This window comes from Anopheles ziemanni, chromosome 2 (genome assembly GCF_943734765.1).
Source record: "Anopheles ziemanni chromosome 2, idAnoZiCoDA_A2_x.2, whole genome shotgun sequence".
Taxonomy (NCBI): domain Eukaryota; kingdom Metazoa; phylum Arthropoda; class Insecta; order Diptera; family Culicidae; genus Anopheles; species Anopheles ziemanni.
In genome coordinates, this window is record NC_080705.1 from 53,515,474 (window position 1) to 53,532,656 (window position 17,183).

Sequence of the window (17,183 nt, forward strand, 5' to 3'; positions counted from 1 at the left end):
TAAATTATCCAAGATATCTTCTATCTCGGGCATAGGAAATTTATCACTTATTGTTTTGCCGTTGAGTTTCCGATAATCAATGACAACGCGAACTTGTTTTTTACCATCTGGGTTTTGTTTCTTGGGAACTACCCAAATTGGTGAGGAGTATGGACTATTTGAAGGTTTAATTATGCCACTTTCAAGCATCTCTTTAATTTGCAATTCTACATCAAATTTGTAAGCGTGCGGGTAGCGGTAAGTTTTGGTGTAAACGGGCGATTCATCTATTGTATTGATCTTATGTTTGATTAAAGTTGTACTTGTTAGCTTTTCGTTAGTTTTCAGGAGGATATTTTCGTTTTTAATGATAATATCAATCAATCTATTTTTTTCCATATTTGACAAATGGTCTGTTCGAATAAGGCTTTCAATGAATTCTCGTTTAGGTGAAATATCACGAGAAAGAGGAATGGGTGAAATGGTTTCAAAATTATTTACGGTTAGTTTTAACCTGAAATTGTTAGGGATGATTTTACTTTTAGACATAATATTAATAGTTGATTTTTTGTTAACCGATGAGTACAATCCCGGTTGAACTACTACATCGTTTACTAGTTGTTGGAATGTGGGAACATACCAGTCACCATCGCGATCTGTATCCACAGTAATAGTATTGTAGAAATATTGTTTTGCACAATACTTCCTAAAAAAGAGTTCCACGCCGTTTATGCAAATTTTCTCTTTTTCATAATCGATAGTAGTTATCGTCTGAACCATGAACTCTGAACCTATGAGCCCATCGAAATACTCATGAAACTCGAGCACAAAGTAAGTTTGTTCAGGTATGTCTGGCCCTAAAAGTTTCGTTTTACCTTTTTTCGACACGGTTTGTGTTCCAAAAATATTATTTATGGACACGTTATTAGCCAATTCCTCTTCTTCTAATATTCCGGGTCTAATAATGTTTTTGTTTGCCCCTGTATCGATAAGCAATCTAATGAATCTATTTTTCTTGCTATCGTATACAGGCAAATATGGCATAAAATCGGAATCATCTATGTTATACTGGTTGTAAGATGATCCACGTGAAAATTTGATTGAATTGTTTCTTTGTTCTGAGGATCTACTTCTAGGTTATTGACCGACGATTTATTTTGTGTATACCTGCTCCTAAGGGAGGGATCAACTTCCATAGGTTCAGGGTGTGGTTGACTTTGTTTATTGGAATTCAAAAATTGTGGCTGGTTCGGCTTACCAAGTTGCTTTGAAAACTGATTCGGTTGGTTTTTAACGTATGGTTTGTATGAAGATGATGATGAAGGGCTATTGCTTTGAAAATTAGTTTTTTCTTGAAACTTGAATTTACATAAAAATGTGTATGCATCCTCGATATCTTTAGGACGCGCAGCTTGCACATATCCAAAAAAAGGGTCTGTAAGACCAGCAATAAAAGCAGCTAAACCATCTTCATCGATGAATTTATTGATAACTGACCAGTTATCTTTATACTCTTTTGTCTGCTTAGCGGTCATTTTTATTTTTTGTACTACTAGGTAAAAAGGCCCGGTTACACCGGGGCGGACTAAGTTTGTTTTCCTTTAATTCTAGAAAAATACTTTGGTTCTTCATTTTTTTTATTGGGTCATTGGCAACAAATCATTGTATTGTTTTTTTTTTTGTTTGGTTTTGTAGTAGGAAGGGAATCCTCATAGGATACTCCGCTTCTCCCAAGTGGAGAAGAAGGGTTATGTGGGACTCCGAGTATTCGACCTACCCACTAAACCACTCCCTAGGCTGAAGCCCCCTTCCCAAGAATGACATGTGGTATGTGAGGGGGTCGCCTATCTCCGAAGAGATACTCGTTTGGTCAGAAGGACCCCGGGTGAACAGTTATAACCCAAAAGATTATGCCTGTTACCCGTATGTGCCGGTAGTTCCGTGAAGGCTGTCCATTTGTGAAGCAGAAGGTCTCGATCAGTAGAGTATCTTTCATGTTGTGGCAATGAAGTCCAAGAGAAGAAAACCAATGAAGCTTTTTTAATGTTTGATGTATAGATCGACTAATATACTGTTGGTATACTCACATGTTATCCGTACCGATTTCACCAAGAGCTGCCAGTTTGAATAATGTTACAAAATCTGGTGAAATAAACGCGCGCGACCATAAGCTCAACGACGTTACGGTGATACAATAGTGTGCTGGGCCTGTGTTGTTATGTATAAAATCCGCGTGAATGAACAACAATCTCATAATGAATAGATGCTGTAATGATTTTTCCATAAAGGTATACTCACATATGATCGATGCTATACGTAAACGGTGTTGTTTATAAAAAGCCCTAGGTACGATCAATTAGCAATGAAACGATATTTTTGGCCGCGACGCCTTCTTCATCGACGCGCTCAGGGTGCTGGATCAAAATCGCCACATTTTCACGTGAAGTAACTCTCGATAGTGCCACGTAGAGTTGTCCATGTGCGAAAACATCGGTTGGCAAATACAGTCCCAGATGGTGCAGAGACTGCCCTTGCGATTTGTTGATCGTCATTGCAAAACACACCTGAAATGGAAACTGTTTACGTCGAATTTGGAACGGAAGTCCGGTATCGTTGCTATCGCAGTAAATGCGTGGCAATAGCACGTCGTCCCCACGCCGCTTACCCGTTAATATCCGCGCATGGATGCAGTTTCGCCTTAGTGCAACTATCTGCTATCGCGTCCCGTTACACAACCCACGTTCGGTGTGTAGGTTCCGAAGAAGTAGCACCGGTGCAAATTGCTTGAGTTTTAGGCTATGCAGTGGGATGCCGCTGATGTTAAGCGAATTGAGATATTCGGGAGGTAGCTGCAGATGTTCGTGCTCTTCAGGGTTCACCAATGTATCGACCGACAGATACTCTTGGTCTACTTCAGGCAATTTCATCATCACAGCATTGTTGATGGCAGTCACATCAACATTCAGTGGAGAAAGAATTGCGCGATCGGTGAAAAAATTCGGATATTTGTACCATCGCTCGATTTCAGGGTAAATTTTGTCAATGAGCTCTCGCACGTCAGCTCCCTGGTTGGTCGAAGAATTGAGCATCATGTCGAGGGAAATTTTTGCGAAGGTAGGGTCCAACCCAGCAAACGTTGGATGCCGCCCTTCACCGATGCTCAAAAGAAACTCGGCAAATTCCTGCAGCTCTGCGGCTAGATGCGAGTTAGGTGCTCTTTGAACCCGCATATTGACGCTCAAACTCAACTTCTGACAGTGCTCCCACAAAGGGCTCTTCTTCAGGCACTGGCTAATGATCTGGGCATCGGTTCCCTTTGGCACAATTGGGAGAATTTGCCGAAAGTCTCCGCAAAGCAGCATCACCTTCGCCCCGAACGGTCGCTGGACGCCCACAACGTCCTGCAACGCACGATCGATGGCCTCCAGAGCATAACGGCTACCCATCGACGCTTCATCCCAGACTATCAAGGAGGCCTGCCGGATTAGATCTGCCAACTTTGATTGCACGGTGATAGCACATTGGGAACGGTCATCGAGTGTTAACGGCAGTTTGAACATGGAATGAACCGTTTTCCCTCCGGTCAATAACAACGCTGCGATGCCACTCGAAGCAGTTGCTAGTGCAATTTTAGACTGTCGACGCGTATATGCCAAGATCTTTTCCAACAGGTACGACTTTCCAGTACCTCCGGGTCCATCCAGGAAAAAGAAGTTGTTGTCGCTCTCGGAAGCATTGTCAACCGCGGCTGTGATGGTGTCGTACACAACTCGCTGTTCCGCATTTAACATATGCACTGTCGAGAGCGTTTCCTCAAGATCATCTATGCTGTAGGATCGCTCCGCATCGATCAGCGCATTGACGTTCGTTTGCGCCATCACCTGGTCTCTAACGTGGACAAACTCGTTCAGCTGCGGCATGTCCGGGAAACTGGACAGATCTTTGGACGGTGTAGTACCCCTCAGATACCGATCTATAATCTACAAAGCTCGCAGGTGTTCAACGTCACGAAGGATCCGGTTTTGCTCGGAGTCTTCCGCTGTATACCGTGTCCAATGGCTCCGACGAAAATCTTCGCACAGATGATCCGCATACGTATCCCACAGGCGTCGCGTGTTTTGTACGAATCCTTCCGACAGGATGAGCGCGAAGAGGTGGCGCAGTTGGGCAGGCATCTGGAACAAAACGGCGTCTTGCATCGTTCTGTCCCACTCGTAGTCATCTTGAAGCAGTCCAGCAAGTGTAGCCGCCTGTTTGTAGGTTACTACAAACTGTTCCATCGATAGTGCGCAAATCCTGAAACGACGTTGGTCCTTTACGGTAGCACAGCAGTAGGCGCATACAGTACCGCTCGATCAGCGCCATCGAGCAAGAAACCATTCGACCGATCACGCTTGCACCACTACGTACACGGCGTATCCAGTGTTTGCCTGAACCACGCTGCCAAGGAAGTCGTTGTGCTGCCTGCGGTACAGCGTATCGGTAGTAAAGCGGGAGATCCTGGTAAGTAAGCGTCCTGGCATAATCATCGTGGGCCGCCAGCTCGAAGAACCGCGTGAGCATTGTGTGGTGTCCTCGGTTGAGCACATCCTCGACCGTATCTTGTGCATTGAACGTGACGCGTTGGTGATTCTCGAGATGGATGGCAGCTGTACGACTGTATGGGACTTGGCCTGTAACTCGAAGCGCATAATCCGCCAGCAACTCTCAGACGCAGAAATGTACCGTGCATCGATGTACCGCTGAATTTCGTCCACCGTCCCATCCGGTGAGACCGCCCCACGGTCGTGTCCTTTGTAGACATATTTGTACAAATATTTCACGCTGGTCACCGTCGTGCACACCTCAACATTGATATGGCAGTTGTCCCCTACAATCCGTGGCTGGTTAGTAAATACAACGTAGCGGTTATCTAGCTCAACGCCATGGTTACGCCGAGCATCGAGCTTCACGGTACGCCCGTTGTTACGGCGACGGTACAGCGGATAACCATTTTCCTCACGTCGTGTGTGTTCGCAGAATGCCTTCGGGAAGTGTTTCGAACAGACACCATCCTTCATGCAGGGTAGGAGGATCAGGATCACATCCTGAGGATGTGATGGTCCACACGGGCCATGCGTCATGCATTTCCGGATCGTTTCATGCAGTTCTGCATTAACCGGATCTGGTATTTCCGCAGAAACCACTTTGTCGTAGTCCGCTGCAGATCGCGGTTTGTCACTGTCTCCAAGAATCAGCAGACAGTGTGCATGCGGCAGACCCCGTTTCTGAAATTCTATGACGTGTATTCGAGCGATCTGAAGCCCTAGCACTCCTGCGGACAGATCTGCCAGAATCGCCTTTAGTTTTTCTCGAAACACACGGGTAGTCAAGTCCGGTCGGTCCGCAGCTTGTTGGCGGGGTAGTAACGCCTGCGTTATTTCTACCCATGACGGATTGCATGTAATCGTGATGAACAGATCCGGTTTGCCCATCGCCCGAACGATTGCCATCGCATCCTGGTATTGCGCGCGCATGTAGCGGTCACTGCCAACGAACGATGGTGCCAGGATGACTCGAGTGCCTGCTCGATCCAGCGTTGTTGGTGCTGTGGGTTGCTGCAAGTCGTTGACCACGTGCTCGACACCAGCTAGGTCCATGATGCCGGCATAGGCATCAGCACGCAGCTGCGCTTGATTTTCACGCTGAAATCATAATCGTTGTGCTTCCATTTTGCAGTATTGGTCGACACAATACTGCTGCAGTAAACGTCCAGCACGGTGAAATAGCTGATACGGTAAGCCGCGTACTCGCGAGGGCTCACCTGGCGTGATGAAGATCCAGCTTCGTCGTCTTCACCGTCACTACCCGTGGTATGTGTGTTCCTTGCCGCTCCCGCGTTGTTCCGCCTTGGTGCTTTGCGCATACCGAAACTCCAACCAACTTCAGCGTACGGATGTAGCAGCGGATATTGCAACGCATCGTACAGTTGAGAGTGCTCGGACACTTTCATCAGGCTACCGGTACCACGATTCTCCAAGACAATGTCTCGAGGTTCTGCACTGTCGCTGCTGACGAATATGCCAGCTACCTCGTCCGCTGTCGGTCGATTGTAGCGACGGTGATCGACTCCTTGCAATCGGGCGTGAATGCGCAGCTGCAAATTTTCTTCCTGAGCCATCCGTTCATACGCATGGCGAAACATGCCAGCAAGTGGATTATTCTCATTAAAGATGTTTGGCAGGGTGGTCACAATTTCCCGATTGAGCCCTCCGGCGAAAGAAACCTTGGCGTCAACCGTTGCACTGCTTTGTTCCATTGAGTGGGAGTCGTGGAAATACAACTGAGCAAATATCGGTGTACGTCCTGGCGGTGGTGCAAGACCACCGATGCGATGACATAGGGCGCCCTGGATTCGATAGTTGTATACACCTCGACCGGCTCCAACTCCTTCATCCTGACGTACTGGATCGTTCGCACGCACCGATGAACCCATGGAGGTGAATGCGAACGCATTATTATATGCACGAATTTGTTGCATAAATTGTCGCGTATTATATAATTCCCGCAGTGTATATGTGCGATTTCCGTTTTGCAGCATAAGTTGGCGTCGACGGTATGCCTCGTACTCCCGTCGATGTTGAGGTACGACAGTTGTCACTGGCACATTAGCGTTACTGGTGTTGGTGACAAAAGTATCTGTAACTGCAGTGACAATAGCTGTAGTTGGTTCGACTACAGGCGGCCCGTGGAGTGCAATACGCTGACGATATTCGGCTTGATATTTTCTATTCAATCTTGTTTTTCGAGCAGCCGGCGTTTCACCATCTGGAGGGGTGGCATACCGGCTCATCACGGACGATGTATGAGTTCTAGAAAACAAAGAATCTGAGTGTCTTTCATACTTATTTGCTTATACTACATACTCTGCGGCGCGCGTGGACGTTGAGGGCTCGGATTCAATTGGCACTGTTGATGATATCAGGCAATGCTTCCAAGGTGACGCTCGAAAAGTTCTCCAGTGTAGGAGCAAACAGATCCATTTCCAAAGATCTATCAGTACTTTATGCCAAAAAAACATTATCATTAAATTTGCTCTATTTTTTATAAAATTTATATATACATACCTATCAATCTGCAAAGACGTTGTAGGCTCTACTTGTCTTGCAATGTCAGCGAGGCCTGCGGTTGACAAATTTCCCGAACCTCGTGACCACACAGTCGAGGAATTTCTTTTGCGAAGACGATATTCGGCTGGATATTTTCTATTCAACCTTGCTTTCCGAGCAGCCGGTGTCTCACCATCCGGCGGGGTGGCATACCGGCTCATCACGGAAGATGTATGAGGTCTAGAAAACAACGAATCTTAGTGTCTTTCATACGTAGTTGCTTATACTACATACCCTGCGGCGCGTGTGAACGTCGAGGGCTCGGATTCAGTCGAAAGATCTTGCCCCTCAGTATTCATGGCCGAAGTGTTCTGCAGTGTAGATGAAAACGGCGACATCTGCGAAAATGCATCCATACTTCACAAAGACAAAAAATATAATCATTCACTTTGAACTATTCACTTCAAATTAGAACCACTATACTTTACAACCAACGTTTAAGTTTCCGCACGTCTCGTCCAAATAGAGGATAAGAGTACTAAACCACTAGAACCAATAAACTGGCAATCCAGAATTATATTCGCAATCGTGTAGAGTAACTGGTTTTCTGTTGAAGAGTACTTCTTCCAACTATCCTTCAATTTGCTCTCAAGCGAACATTGGTTGCTATAGCGATCCTTCGATTTCCCCTCAAGCGAGCCTGTTTCTAAGGCAATCAGTGCAATGCAATGGGATGAGCGTTCGGTGTGGTCCCTTACAAAAGTAAGGTTTTGCATCACTTTTGATGCCTTACTTTATCCTAGTAGGGACCTTATAGGGACCTTACGGTGAAAACCTTACATTTACGATTATTTAATATATAATTTCCTGAGCTGTCTAATAATATTTATGGATATTCATTCCGTCTTGCATTCGGTGTTTCCATAGTTGACACTTGTACGTTGCAACCTCTTGGCGATCGCCCAAACTGTTCATCAAAATTTCTTTGATTTGTTGAAAGTCGGATGGATTGCCCGACATACAAAGAATGTCCTTTGCTCTGCCCTCTATCTTATTATTCTCTGCCATGACATACATTTCATACACGCGGTCGTCAACCCTGCCTTTGAATAGGTTCAACGTTTTCTCGACCGTATCAAGCCATGCGGTTAGCTGTTTGCGATTACCTTCGTACGATGGTAATGCTTTGATGGGATCGGGAATTTTGCAAAATGTTCGATGTTAATTGCTTCAATAGCCTGATCTTGTTGTGGCTCAGATATAGAAATGGGTGCTGTGCATTGATTTGATGCCAGTTGCTGGATCATTTGCATGAGCAATTCATGTCCATTTTGCAAACGAGCCATATTATCAGTTAGCTTTTGTAATTGATCTGCTTCCATTTTTTCTGAACTTATGGAGAGATTTTCTATTTTGGGGAGATCAATTTCTTTTAATGTAGTGGAATAATCTCCAGATGAGTCTCCACTCAAACTATCGGTTTCCGATAAGTCTTTTAGAAAAAAAACGCTTGGTACGGAGTTTCGGTTTTCTCTCTCGTTTCTTTGCCACATAAAACAAAAGCAATATCAGTCGAGCTAATGCTTCGTGATCGTTTCGATCGACCACGTGCTTATCAAGCCTTCCGTAAATGCCGATAATAGAAAAAAGAACAAAAGAATTATCTGGCAAGTCTATCTGGTAGTGCTTGCACAGAATCACGTGTGGACACAAACAATTTTGTTTATTTCGGTCGATCTAGTAGTGCCGGGAATAAACTGAATACACTTTCACTTTCACTAATGAAGAGAAAAAAAATGTACTCACGTGCTTGTCCGATGGTCCAATTTGTTAGGGAGGGTCCTCGAATCGAGCAGCGAATATAATTCCTCAGCTGCCGACGCCAAAGCGGGTACCACTTGAAGTGTGTAATTTTTGATTACTTTTTCACTTTTTTCACCTAACTATAGTCTACAGCGCCAATTATGTTTTCAAAAAACGTTATAAATTTATTATAGGGTAACTGTACCAATAGTGGTGCACTAAGTAATGTAAATACCAATTAGGTGTAATTTATGGGCGTTAAGAACACAATATTCTACATATTTGAATCAATTATGATCGAAACATGACTTTTCTTCTGAAAAACATCTATTTTCACCGTGAACCATACAAAATACACGCAAAAAAGCGTATTTTTCTTCCTAGTCGGTTGCTCCTATTATGGTGGTATGGTTCCTATAGTTGTGGTATCGTGTTCCTATAGAGTACGAAAAACTTGAATATATTTTGACTATTACTTATTTTTGAAGCATATTTCAAACAGAACGGTAAAATACTCCTTGACCAATGCGTTGTCATTGAAAAGACTGTATTGTTTTACCGAAATATGTCTAATTTTAATTCATAAAAAATGCTCTGAATATTACAGCTAAAACTATAGTATATGCTTTATAGCGTGGCCAAAACCGGAATAAAACTAAAATATACTTGTGAAAAAATCTATGGCTACTATAGGAACACTTCTGGTTTTTGTGCCTATAGTGGCACTATGGTAAAAACTATGAAAATATAATAAAATTTAGCTAAAATGAACTAAGTTCGTATAAATCAATTATATTGGGGTATTTCAGTAGCGTAATCATATAGTTTTAATGATTTTGCGGTGATTTGTAGCCTTAAGGAAATCATGATATTCGTTATAGATTCTTAAGGAATGCAGCATGTTGGGACAACTTGTTTTGAAAATATGAATTTTGGAGCTTCTATATTACGGAATGAGATGGTTCATCTTTTTAACACTCCGCAGAAGATCAAAGAACATTTCATAGAAGAACAAATAACTCCATTGTATATATATCGGCGTAGAGCTAGGATTTCATTCCACTACAACCACTATTGGTACTAGCTCCACTATGGGTGCACTTACCCTACTCTCATTAAACCTAACCTAAACTAAACTTAATCTAACTTTGAATAATAAATCGCTTAACTGGACCTGCTCGCTCGGAGGTTCGAATCAAAAAGGGGCGATCGTGGTCTCTCGATGTCCCAGCTAGCTTCGCCGCGCGTGGCCGTGTTGCCAGTAACGACAATTAGTTTACTAACCTTAGGCTACTTATACCAGTTTATAATTATATACAACCGGACGCACTTACAAATAAATAGTATCCAATCAAACATATTTTTTTTATGGTTTATTTCTTCGCAAACACGTTTTTTGCTCACCAAGTAGATTTATTTTTGACCATCGTATTTTTCCATATTAGCCGTCAGCATTCCTGCTGTCTAAAGTGTAGTGATGGGATAGCTCCAGAAAAGCACGATATCTTCGCATCCGATCCAGCAAAGGAGCGAGTCCTTTCGTAGATAAAAAAATATGGTATTATAACACCATAATCTTTATTCATTTATTCATTATTTTATGCTGCTGATTAAGTCACGGACAAAACGAATATTAGAATTATATTCGCTGCTCGATCAAATACCCTACTACCAATTTTGAATGAACTCAGGCCTATCCCCGTGGATCGGAGCGAGACGCAGCGACTGACTTATGCTCCGTCGCATTCGTGCTGCAGCACCGAAATTTTTCAACCCGCTCTTGAGTGAAACTTTGCATGAAAAATGAAATAAAGCGAGGGATGGAAAGCATAAACCGTTACAGTTTGAACGGAAAGTTTATTTTTGAACTTTGGATGGCACCGGTGCTGCCACCAACGGTAGAACATTTACCATTGTAAATAACATTGACGCTTTCAAATCTATTATCGATGCACAATAAAGAGAAGAAATAAAACAAACATAGCTCCTCAATGGTTATTCCTAGCCAAGTGCATCATACAGACAAAAGATAGTCGCACTAAATACCTTTGCATTAATATTTATATCATCTCAATTGCCACAGAAATGATTGTGTTTTATATGATCAAAGATGTATGATTTCAAAAGTATTCGAAGCATTCTCGTGCGGTCTCTTCAAGGCAACACTTGATAGAATAAAGAATCCTTCGACAGAATTTCTATATGTGGGAATGTTGTCATTTACGTTATTACAAAATCGTGTTTGTGTGTTACATACTTATAATGACAACGAGAAAATAGACAAATATTATTCAATTCGAACGATCTGTTAGCGCATGCACATGCACATGCATATCGGCAATTCCAGCGCTAGAAAAACAAATCACAAGTTTTCTAGTTGCCGGTTCAAGCTGTGTTCTAAGAAGGGCGGATGAGATTGTTTTCCTCCCGCATTCAATTTTTACTCTTCTCCCGCAGTTGCTACCATTGCTACCGCTGTACGTTTTACACCTGTGAATAAACGAATGCATATCAAACTAACAAATGTTCGGCTATTCACAAAGTGTGTCCATTATATTCAAAACATAAAAAATATATCCCAGCGATACATTGATCATTTGAATCAATGATCTCGAACGCCAATTATTGCGAGGTGTTCGACGCTATGGATTCATGTTCGCCATTAGATATTTGAAATATAGAATTCTTTTTCGAGTTTTATCTTCGGGCGTGAAAGATATTCAAAAGTGGGGCATTTAATTTTTTAAATAATCGACATAGACTGTCCTTATACCGATCAAATCTTGATTAGTGACAAACGTTTGCATTTCGGGAATATTACAATAACGTTTGCATTTAAAAAATGAGACAAATTTTAACGACTTTTCATGAAAAAACGGAACACGTTAGCAACTTTCTGTTAAAAGCAAATTAAAAAGTAGCTTTTCGTTTAAATTTAGAACAAGTTTGACAACAACCATCTACGTTTGATTTTGTGTTAAACATCCAGCTTAATAGCGGACCTCGTGACCAACGATTATTTAAAACCAGAAGAAGACAAGTGGTAAAAAAACCTAGTACTTTATATTACTTTTGAAGCTTGTTACAGTATTTTTAAAGTGTTTTGTGGTCCCCAAACTCCCATAGAACGGCATATCGTGGATGAAAATCAGCGAGAAGGATTTGCCCAAAGTCGCTGTTCTTCCTGTTTAGACTTCCGGCGTATGGAGAAGAGTATAGTGTGCAGTGTCTTCCGGAATCAATCAACTTTATCAGAAAACACGATAAAGAGCACGATTCAGTGGGTTGGACGTACCTAGCCACAGTAAATCATATGTAAAGAGGATCGGAGGAGTTGAACGGGTTAAATATAATTAAAATATCACACACTGCTAACCTTCGTCAAGCATATCAACTACAACCAATCGAAAAAAAAAACATTTACAACAACTGAAAACATTCCTACATGGTTGGTTTGGTTGGCTATGCCAAAGTTTCGGCCAAGGCCAATTGGCCGTCGGAAATTATTTTGAAAGTACTAAAATCTTAATCTTACAATAAAATTTACTTTATTCAATACACGTGTTTGATTTTTTTCTGATCGTCGACGAAAATTTGTCTATTTTTTAATGCAAACGTTAAGGCCGTGTTTCTCAGATCAAAGGTTAATTCCAAAGTAACGGTAATCTTTGTCCGGCAGTGGTTAATTTTCTATCCACCTGAGCAGTTGCTACACGAGTTTATGTATTTATATTAGGGTTACCAGCATTAAAAAAACGAATGCATTTTGACTAAGGAGTGCCATCAACCTGCTCTCTTTTAAACTGTCAATACATGATTTCACCTTATGCTGGGAAACGATTATGTCTCCGGCAGAAGAAGATGTTGGAGCGCATTTTGCACACAAAAGTAGCTTTTGATAAGAGCTAGATTTTTATCCGTTACTTCCGAATGCTGTCTCCAATTGGTTCATAAATTTATGTGTAGATCTTTACTAGTTTCCCAAAGACGTAATCTCATGAAACAATCAAATGCTAAGCAATGAAAAATGCGAGGCGACATCGAAATCTGAAAAAAAAAAATCATTGCAACTTGCAGTTGGATGTAGTGGATGTAGGTAAGCTGTGCAGTTAGTTTTTAACCAGATTTTGGCATGGCCTATCTTTGTAAAAGTAATTTCTTATCTGTAATATATTTCAAGCTAGATATGAAGCAAAGTTCCTCGTAGAGGAAAAAGTTCCTCGTATTTTGCGATCAAGCATGAAGCAAAGTTCCTCGTAGAGGAAAAAGTACATCTTTCATCATTCGTACTGTTCTTGCTCCGCATCCACTTTTGGTTTGCATGTTCTTAACGTATAAAGCACATGTTACATAAAAAACATGCAACTTAAGCGCTTGGTCACTGTTAATGACGCCGGCAGTACACTGGGCCTAGCGCCAGTTTGTATTGAAATTTAAATCAAACATTTTGCGGTCATATTTTAGTACCTTTTATTACATGTTAAACATGTGAGGAACAACTGCAATGAAAACACAAAGAAATTCCATGCGCATATGTATATTTAATGCTGCACGAAAATATAACAAAGATAATCATACGGTGCGATCGGTTGTCGCCACACCAGTGCACGATGGAGCGAAGCCGGGATAAAAATCAAAAATTCATTTTTGGATTTCAGAAAAATGAAACATGTTTTCTTAAACTACAAGATGAAACTAAGAAATGACCCAAAAACTAGAGCCTTTGCTCTTCCAGATTCTGAGAAACAGCCCGTCAAAGTCAAGATTTGTGAAAATATTGCGTGAAAAATTGAAAAAAATCCATCAACCTTGAAGGTCTGTAACTCCTATAATAATGGCCGGAATCAAATTTCAAGCACAGTTTTGGAAAGGTATATTATCCTGCTTTAAAATTGTTGACAGTTTAAGTAAATTGAAATTGAATGTCACAAAATATTAAGAGTTGTTTCGCAAAACTCCTGGAATTTTTTTCAATTTTCTGTTTTTAACCTTACGCCATCGCTAAGGATCGTAAAAGATTGTAATATGTTGCATACCCACTTATAGTCTAGAATGTTTTGAAACAATAAATGATGGTTTTTTTTGCATATACGCGCGAACTTTACCTGTTTTTTTGAATTTTGTATGTGAGGCTTATAGTTTATCACCTACTAGGCGTCTCCATCATGCCATATGTAGCATCATGTGTGGTAAGAAATATTTGAAATTCTCATTCAATTAAAAATTGTGAAGCAGGGTAATGGTTGAACATCACGTAAAAGAGGAAAGACAAGTCAAATCACTAGCAAAGAATGAAATTTGGTTTGGTTTGCTTTGAATGTATCAGGTCGCTTTTACTTGTTCTACAGCTCATAAACCCATCTTTTTATACCCAAGATTCCTCGGAATAATGTACCCTACACTTACACTTTATTCTGTTTGTACCCTTACACATCATATACGTTTTGATATCATAAACGTTTTGAAAAACATTAGGTATGCGTTAGAGTTCATTGAAAGTGAAGTAAGCAATAAAAAAAGCAGAAATCTTGCGACACCTTTGATCTTCTTTGTGTGATTCACTAAGCGTCACATTATTGTGCTCGTGGGGCATTGACGGATCTAGTGGACACAACATTTACAATCAACCGTTTCATGGTTCCGGCGAAAATACTGCATCAGACAGATTTACTAGTATCGGCATTAACGCCTATCCGCCTTTCGTTCATTAGTGACGATTTAGATATCAACTGGATAAACTTGATGCACCAAAGTGTTAGGATTTGCAGGACAATTGTTATCGAGTTTGCGAAAGTTTGTTATCAAAAGATAAAGTTATACAAACAGTAGACGAAATCAAAAGCCAAATAACCAGGTTGGTCCCTTACACAATTCTGCTAAATGAAACAAATCATGCGGCAGTAAACTATTCATATTTTATGAGTTTTTTCTCTTCTTCTTGGCGTAACGACCTGCCCGTGGGCTTACGGGACTTATTTCCCTGTTGTATGTGGATGGTCAGTTCTCTCGTACAGGGGAGGGTCCGGTCTCGGTTGGGATTCGAACCCACGCCGTCGAGGTGGTGAGCCCCGACGCTCATGGGCCGATTACATGAGTTTAATTGATGGAAAATTTTTGGCATATTTAACCGACACTCTGTCTATGCAAACATGTTGTGTATGTGGTGCAAAACCAACAGAAATGAACAGTGTATAGCACTTAGAAAATGGATTTATTCCAAATCCTGAGAATTTATCTTATGGAATATCTCCACTGCACTGTTGGATGATATTTTTCGAATGCTTGCTTCACATTTCGTACAGATTTGAATTCAAAAAATGGAAGGTTACTAAAAATTATAAAAACAAGTACAATGACCGAAAAAAAACTGTATTGGAAAAGATGTACAAAAATGTGGTGTTAAAGTAGATGAGCCAAGGCAAATGGGTAAACATAGTACGACGGTAAATGTCTGTCGTCGGGCTTTTTCAAGCATAAAAAAATTGAGCGATATTTTGCAAATAGAAACAGAACTTATAGAAAGGTTTCAAAATATGTTAATGGCCATCAAATGCTCACAGCCTTTAAATCCAAAAACTATTAGTCTATATTACAAAGACACATACATGTTTTACAAACATCATTACAATTGGTACAAAATGCCTTCTACTGCCCATAAAGTTCTTGCGCATGTAGGTGAAATAATTTAAAAAGCCCCAGCACCATTGGTATCCTACAGAGAGAGGAAGCAGCAGAAGGTAGAAATAAAATATACAGAAGGGATAGAAGAGAACACGCCCGTAAAATGTAGAAATATTAAAGACATTTTTATGAGAGCATTACAATCATCCGATCCATACATTTCAACAATATCCCTGGCTATATCGTTGAAAAATATAAAACAAATCCCATACCCAGACGCAGTTAAAACATTCTTCGTAGATTACAGCTCCTCAAATAGTAACAGACCCTTGCCAATTCAAAACCAAGTAGATGATGGTACAAGTTCATAGTATTCAGATAGTATCTCTTCGTTAGGAGGCGTTATGTCCGCGTTAGATGCTTTAAATATCAATTATATTCCAGATAACAATATTTTGAAAGAAAATTATGTTGTAAATTTAGTTTGTTTTACATAAAACTAAAAAAAATCTGTAAAATTAATGTAAAAAAAGATTGAAAAAATAATGCACCCATAGAAAAGTCCAATAATATGTGATTTTTGCAGCGCCACCTGGCGGGATTGTCCAGAAACATCATAATTTTGTGTAATATAATAGTATTACACGATATTACAATGAAAAAATTGCAAAACATTGGATTCCGAATTTTATCCCGGCAATTTGCTCTTTTCGCTCCATAGTGCAGTGTGGCAAAACAAGAGTCAGCTAATTCTTGTTAGCGGTTCTATTTACAAGGTCAACGCGCGTGCGTTATACACATGTGTGTATCAAGCGACGCGTGCGTGCAAACACCAAAGCGATTAAAGAAAACCCTAGTTAAACCCGAGGGTGTACAAGAATCTCGGTGGACTACTGGAACAATTCGAGATTAACACCCCACACGCTTCGGACTGGCAGAATCAAATGGTAAGTAAAAACTTTAATAACAAAGACAAATATATACATCTTTCACTCTCTTGGGTGAAACCCTCTTGGGTTGGGCCCCCCATGCACTTGGTCAGAGTCGTGTTGACAGGTGCAGAGTAGTTTTGTGTGGGCTCCAGAAAATTGTGTAATTATCGCATGAAAAGAAAGGGTATTGTCCGATCTGATCATCGATAATTGTGTCCAAAGTAATTAAGTGTCTGTGAAAGAGTTTATTGTTATGTGAATGTCGACGGCCGCGCCGGATAAAGGGTTTTAGTGAAACCGTGTTTTGGCGGGCAGTCTACGGCGTCACCGGTCTTTTGTGTTACAAAGGTAAGTACGGTGTCGGTATCTGTTTTGTGTGTATGTGCGCGGGCGTCCCTTGGGTTTGAGGCTTTGGCCCGGAAATTTTGATACGGTCATGGAACAGCAAAACTGTGCGAAATGTTTCAAGACCGTAGCTGAAAATGAGGACCCTGTTTTTTGTAGGGGAGTGTGTGACGGTATTTTTCATCGTCGCTGCACCTCCTTGAAAAAAAGTGAATTTAGATTGTTGAAAGACAATCAAAATTTGTGTTTTCGATGTGACGCTTGCGTTGCAAAAAAACCGCCGGGAAAGAATGCGGACGAGACCTCGGGTGGTGGTGTTTGTACCATCGAGCGTTTGAACGAAATATTAAAATCGTTCGAGCAAAAAATTGAGCAGAGATTAGCAAAGGATTTGCAATCCTTTAGAGAAGAGATA

At 41.1% G+C, this 17,183-nt stretch overlaps 2 protein-coding genes across 2 annotated transcripts; both read right to left on the reverse strand.

Moving 5' to 3' along the window:
* Window positions 1-2,693: 2,693 nt before the first annotated feature.
* On the reverse strand, window positions 2,694-3,899 carry LOC131293859 (ATP-dependent DNA helicase PIF1-like). The gene has a single exon (XM_058321910.1). It carries the CDS (start codon window positions 3,897-3,899, stop codon window positions 2,694-2,696), a length of 1,206 nt encoding a protein of 401 aa, XP_058177893.1.
* Window positions 3,900-4,367: 468 nt separating this feature from the next.
* Window positions 4,368-6,454, reverse strand: LOC131293860 (uncharacterized). The gene is made up of 3 exons (XM_058321911.1): window positions 5,783-6,454; window positions 4,705-5,663; window positions 4,368-4,443 (listed from the first exon to the last, which is right to left on the reverse strand). The coding sequence occupies exons 1-3, from the start codon at window positions 6,452-6,454 to the stop codon at window positions 4,368-4,370; spliced, it is 1,707 nt and encodes a 568-aa protein (XP_058177894.1).
* Window positions 6,455-17,183: the final 10,729 nt, after the last annotated feature.